The sequence below is a fragment of the Drosophila teissieri genome, chromosome 2R (genome assembly GCF_016746235.2).
Source record: "Drosophila teissieri strain GT53w chromosome 2R, Prin_Dtei_1.1, whole genome shotgun sequence".
In the NCBI taxonomy this organism is placed as follows: domain Eukaryota; kingdom Metazoa; phylum Arthropoda; class Insecta; order Diptera; family Drosophilidae; genus Drosophila; species Drosophila teissieri.
Window position 1 is genome coordinate 12,520,258 of NC_053030.1, and position 6,334 is coordinate 12,526,591.

The 6,334-nt window shown below is 44.9% G+C and overlaps 1 protein-coding gene across 1 annotated transcript; it reads right to left on the reverse strand.

Annotated features, from left to right (window-relative positions):
* Positions 1-2,029: 2,029 nt before the first annotated feature.
* LOC122613901 (nose resistant to fluoxetine protein 6) lies at positions 2,030-4,663 on the reverse strand. The gene is made up of 9 exons (XM_043788317.1): positions 4,388-4,663; positions 3,963-4,326; positions 3,835-3,908; positions 3,573-3,775; positions 3,405-3,517; positions 3,139-3,349; positions 2,897-3,078; positions 2,375-2,840; positions 2,030-2,320 (listed from the first exon to the last, which is right to left on the reverse strand). Exons 1-9 carry the CDS (start codon positions 4,656-4,658, stop codon positions 2,066-2,068), a joined length of 2,139 nt encoding a protein of 712 aa, XP_043644252.1. The 5' UTR covers positions 4,659-4,663; the 3' UTR covers positions 2,030-2,065.
* Between the last annotated feature and the right edge of the window lie 1,671 nt (positions 4,664-6,334).

Sequence of the window (6,334 nt, forward strand, 5' to 3'; positions counted from 1 at the left end):
AAGTGCATTTCAAATTGTTTACCCATAAGCCAGCTTACTGCATTAGATTACAAGTTGTAAGCACATTAATTAATTGCGATCGAGGTCTGTTTCCATTGTCGATTGCTTATCCGTAGGCAAACTGTTAATAGAATAATTGTAATCCCTAAATTGGGGTCCATTGTCGGCCAATCCCAGCCGTATTGTATGCCATATTCTGGTAAGCACCGAGGCAATGAATACATGCATTAAGTCCTTCATTTGGCCCTGTGAATTGCATTACGTTTCCGTTTCCACATCCACATGCACATCCACATGCACATCCACATGCCCAGCTTCCTCTGTCTGCATCCGCATTACGATTTTTGAGCCGGGTGCGGATGGGTGATTCTGTGGGGCGGCTCTTCTGGGCAGACATGAATTATTTATTGGACAAGCAGTCGCCGCATCGTAGGAGTGGCAGGACCTCTCTTCCGGCCGTTGGGTGGGCGGCAGATCCTGCTCATCTAATGGCGTTGCCATTAAAAACAGATACTAACATGAGACATGCTGCATCCGTGTTCTGCGAGCGTGAGCCTCTTGTTTTGTCCTTATTTTCGGTTCTGGAACGCACCACGCCCCCTCATTTGGGCCACACATGCAGGAAGGCTTGTTAACGCCCACAAAGTACAGAGGGAACTAACAGAGAGAAAAATGTGTTTGCATCAGAAGTTGTTTTTATAAATTAATCATATTATTAAGACTATTTATTCAAAATGTCTTGTAATATGTAACATAGATAGTTTGTCCTAGAAAACCTATGAGATTTGGCCTATACATCAGTCAAATAAATCGAAGCAGCTCCCCTTTTAGAGCTTTCATTTCTTACACTGCACCAGATATTTCTGCTCCAGTTCGGTTTCCCTAGAGGGATACTTTCCGGACCAAAAATGCCGGGCTGGCCTGGCTCCTAGCTGAACTTGGGGCTGCTAGGCTCCTCCATCTTGGCTAATAAAGCCGAGACAAATCTCTTCATTTCGGGCTTAATTTTCTTAGCAAATTTACATAAATGACCGAGGGGAGAATGGCATGAAAGGAAGTTGGATAGGGTTCAGGTTCAGCCGGCTGGCCATCCATCATGGCTCTCAGTGGGTGGCGAAGTGGGGTGTCGGGTGTGGGGTTGGATAGCTTTATGTGGCCTCCGTGTATTTGGCGTTTATTTTTGCGGCTTTCATGTCGTAAATCTTCATCAGACGGCAAATTACGTGGTTTCCAACGCGCCACTCACCCGCTCCTTCGTCCTTCGTCCTTCATCGGCATCCTTCGGCGTTCCGGGGGCACTTTTCGAAATGTGGCGGAACGCATCCGGCAAACAATAAAGTGACCGCATCGCGAGGCCCCAAACCCCATAACCTTGGTCGGCAAAAAACAATAAACGGTGACAAAAAGGCAACAGGATGCGCATAAAAACAGGAGCAACAAAGGCATAGACAACAACAAAAATAACCATTAAAGGACATCGGTAGGCGGTGAATGCGGCCCAGCCATTGACAACAGTTTCATTTATGAAAAATAATAGCCACGGCAATATGCAAAATTTATTATTATATTTGCGTTGAGCCGCAAAAATGCGACGGATTTCGATCCTCGACCCCAAAAACTGATGTAACTGTCAGAGCCAGCTACCACGAATATGAAATACTCTTTCATAAATATTAAATAGGAATAAAAATTTGATAAGAATGGCTTGCAAATACCGGAAATTATTTTTATCATAAGCTATATTAATAGCTTTTCAAAATATTTATAAGATTAACACAGATTAATAGTATTACGTCTGCCACTCACAAAATGTGATTAGAAGAGTCAAGTAAACGATTCGAGTGACGATCACAGAACGAAAAAAAAAAACTTGATTAAGAATGGACTCATTAAATTGAAGATTATTCCGATTTTAAAAGGCACTTGTGATTTTAAGCCTTTTTGGGTGCATTCCAATGAAACGCGTTATCTGTGAGCAGTGACATTTATAAATATTATGTTTTCCTTAATAATTAATTTGGTACACGAACTACCTTAGTTGTTAGAATCAGACATTATATCATAACTAATCTAGAGTAGAGGTTGTAGGTTCCACTGGCACTTTTGGTACATCTGGTACTTCTGGTACTTCTGGGTCCCTAGGTTCTTCTGGGTCCCTAAGTTCCTTATCAGCAAGGGGGGTTGTCTGGTTTTCTATAGGAGAGCTTTTTGCCTTGGGCCTCAGGAAGATGTCAAGTCCTCCGAATGGCGCCTCGATGAGCAGATGCATTGCATAGGAAAACAGCACGGTGAATCCAAAGGTCGACCAGATGTTAAGCATCTGAAAATTGAGTATTTTAGATCCAACAAAAGCATTATTGTTTAAGTAACCTACCATTTGGTAATCCGAGAAGTAAGTGTTCGTCCTGGTACTCCGGGCGTTCATCTCCATGAAGAACATGTGCCAAATGAAAACGGAATACGACAGCCTGGAGAGGGGTTGCCACAGCGGAGAGGAGAGGAAACTATTGGCCAGTCCTCCGTATCCCTGCACGCAGGCAAAGATCACCCAGCAAAGGGCCAACGCCCAGCCCAGTCTCGTGAAAGTATAGTAAGAAGTCTCCGCCAAGGTGGACGCCGAAGGATCAGACCACTTGGACGGTGGATACAGGGCAAAGAGCGATGTGAAGATCATGGCCAGGCAGAGGATCCATCCCGACCACACGGACACCCAGCTGAGCTGGAACTTCTTCCCCCTGCTCAGATGCAGGAAGTATCCGAAGAGGAATCCTATTAGCCAAGGTGTGGCGTGCGTATGGGTTGCATAGTACGCAGCTTCCGTTGCTCCTGGAGTGGCATTTCTGAAGAAAAAGGATTCGGTAAGAACGCGATTTAAACACCAATCAGTATGACCTACGTGACCATCAGGGAGTAGTTGTTGACCATCATGGTGGCAAAGAGGCAGGCGGCAAGTGAAAGTATGAGAATGAAAATACCGGCAGCTGCTTTCTTGCCCCATTTGTAGAGGGAAATCAAGAAGATCGGCGAGATGATGTACAGCTGCATGTCCATCGACAGATACCACGATTGACCCAGGCACTAGGTTTGCAAATGAAACATATTTAATTGTATTACGATGCAGTAGTAGTGTGGACTCACCTTGGCATCTGTGTAGTTATTCACGAAGAGCAAAGTCCAGTACCAACCAGACCTGCAAGCCGCGTTTCCGAGATAGCCACCTTTGAAGAGTGGCCCATCGGATATCAGAGGCATCAGCTTCATGTGGATCACTATGGCCATGGCCAGGAGGGGAGCGATGCGGATTATGCGGTGTAAGTACATCATCGGCACATTAAGTTTGCCCTTGGTCCTGCGGATAAATGCACTCAGTATGGGTATAACCTTGTCACACTTTCTTCACTCACTTATCCATTAATCGCAATGGAATCAGAGCCACTAGGAAGCCGCCAATCACTAGGAATGAGTCCACGGCTATGAAGCCATGCAGAATAAAACTGGCAAAAGGTTGTTCAAGCCACTGCAAAGGGATCTTGCTTTTAAAATGTTCTCCAAATAAGTAGAATATCGCTTACCGTTGCGGCACTGAACAAATTGATGTGTGGCGAAATAAGAGAAGCGGAGTACTGATGGCAAGTAATCACCCAAATGAGCGACAGACAGCGGATTCCATGAAGGCAGTCGATCACATTCGGATTCGAATGGCTTTGCACCACGCGAAACAGGGCTCGAGAATTGGCCCGAGCTGAGAAGATCTTCACAATGCTGGCAAGCTGAGCTGAGGATCAACTAAAATTGTAAAATATACAAAAAGATGTTTATTATCGGTTAACTTACCCTGATCTTTGACTAGGAAGTAGTCCCACAGAGTGGCGAATACCACTAAGCAACTCATCACCGCTAACATAACTCTGCAAACAGAAGAGTTAGCCGAAAAATAGGGTATAAAGCTTCGGGTGACTTACATCATGAAAATGGTGAGTCCATCCAAGGGCTCGCTTTCCCTTGTCTGGCAACTGCCCTCACTGATGCTCATGCCTGAGCTGGAACCACTCACATTGAGCAACTTCGTCATCAGTTGATCCATAACGGCGTTCATGTGGACCGCCGAGCAGGATGCAGGAAAGCAAGTGGCAGTGCGGAAGGTGCCGAGGGATGTTTCGATTCCCAATAATTTGGCAGGGGATACCGAGAGAAAGCAGTACTTTCCTTGAATAGTTCGTACCTGGCCGATCTGCTTCCTGATGTTCAGGCACTCGTCGAAGTTGCCCAGGTCGTACGAATTGCCGGTGAGCAGACCCGATGGAATGGAGCCCCAGGCATCGATCACTGACATTTCAAGTACAACATAGATAGAGCCAACTCTACTTATAGCACTTTAACTACTTACTTTTCAACGCCCAGTACTCTGCACTTCGCAGTCCTGTTATTAGCGCCGTCATATCGGCGGCGCACAGCAGATCCTCCACACCCAACAACTGGGAGATGCCCAAATCCTCTAGTGAGATGTTCCGAAAGTACTCGGCAAACTCGATGCCCAAGTTTCTGAGTTGCCTGACATTCCGAAACTCCGGTAAGACATCCTCATCATTCGGATTCCCGGCACTGATAATCACAATCCCGCAGAGCAGAAAGCAGAACACGAGCACCTTGTTCGTCATGCTGGTTAAAGTGCTATTGAGGGTTTCTTGACGAATGAGGAACCCCTTTATATGCGAATTAGCTAGTGATAAGGGCCGCCAGCGAAAATCAGTCATGATATTAGTCACTAGATAGGTAATAACATTGAAAATTCCTGATTAAACAATCTTGTCACTTGCTGCAGTTAATCAGCACTTAAGCAGCGCTACTTCACAGAATTGTTCAGAAACGGACAGGTGTACCAAAATAATTTGCTTCCTTATCTACCCAGGTGCTCGAGGCGGACGCCTGGCCCATGATTATTATTCAGTTTTAAATATGCAAAGCTTTTGGGAAATGCCCAATACGCAACAACAAATTCTCCATAAAAATTCCGATTAAACATAAAATCTTCTCGGAAAAATCACGCGAAATCATCGAGGTAGTAAGCATACCCGAGTGGATTTTAAGGGTAAGTGTCACAGAGATTCGCGCTGGTGTTATTGCTTTACGATTATACAGAAAAGAGCGCAATCAGCTCGGAAAAATCACGCGAAATCATCGATGTAGTAAGCATACCCGAGTGGATTCTTAGAGTAAGTGTCACAGAGATTCGCGCTGGTGTTATTGCTTTGCCCGCTTTATTCATTCATTATTATGTATTGCCACTTTGGCAGTGGCACAGTGTTTCGCCATGTTTCTGGTTGTTTGTTCGCTTGTTTGCTTTTATTTGCCATCATTCTGTGCCCTCGTTAGCGGTTGTTGTTGCTGCTTTGTCGCGCCAAGTCCACAAAGAAATTTCAATTAAAATGCAACAATGCCGCACTCCATCATTGGGGCGACGCGCCAAGCTGACAAACCGCGACACATTCCCCCGCCCGGCATTCTCCAAGTACTCCTCCTGGTGCTCCTCCTGGTGCTCCTCCTGGTGCTCCTCCTGGTGCTCCTCTTGGCACTCCTCCTGATGCACTCCTCCTGGCACTCCTCCTGGCACTCCTCCCTGCCGGAAGTCCCCAAGAATTTGGCAGCCACGAGAGTCGCACGTCTCGCCAATGGCTGGCAAATGACTTTTCATGGCGCAAAGTTTTTGGCCAGGCTGCAAAGGGGGTTTTGGGTTTTGGCCAGTACTCGGCAAACTGCAATAATGAGTGGGGGAAAATAAATTAAGTTTAGGAAAAGTTCGCTGGGGAAGATATTCAAAGTCCAACTTGGAGCTCTCTCATAAAAACCTAATAAATGTGCAGTTTTTGTAAACTAATAAGCTAGGAAAATAATGATTGTATGATGGCATCGCTTTGAAATACAAAGCTTTAAAGCACTTGATAGATTTCTATAGTGTTCCTGATTTATCATTACTATAAAAAGGCGAAAAATTAATGGCTCCATAATGATCCTATGATCATTAGATCCTTTTTCAATCTTTTATAATCTTCACATTGAAACTGAATACAATTGTGTTGGTGATCAGATAATAATTAATTGTTCCACAACTTGTTATCATATGGCCCAAATAAAAACCAATAACCACTTCATGGATTTATCATTGTTATTTGTGACTGAAGTGCTGGCAGTGGCTAACTTAATACTATCGCGATATCAAAGTCTATGCTCTGTTCCTAGTAAAGTTCTTTATGTGATAACTCCCCGCCGTCGAATCAGGCTGATGCACATGCAGAACATCGCCAACTGGCCAAAAACAAGTGCAAACTGGGCAACA

Excerpts from the sequence above, each read along its gene's own strand:
- LOC122613901 (XM_043788317.1), bottom strand. The coding sequence starts at position 4,658 with ATGACGAACAAGGTGCTCGTGTTCTGCTTTCTGCTCTGCGGGATTGTG. Across the intron at positions 3,909-3,962 it reads GGACTCACCATTTTCATGAT|AGTTATGTTAGCGGTGATGA; the intron begins GTAAGTCACCCG and ends TTCTGTTTGCAG. Across the intron at positions 3,079-3,138 it reads ATAACTACACAGATGCCAAG|TGCCTGGGTCAATCGTGGTA; the intron begins GTGAGTCCACAC and ends TTGCAAACCTAG.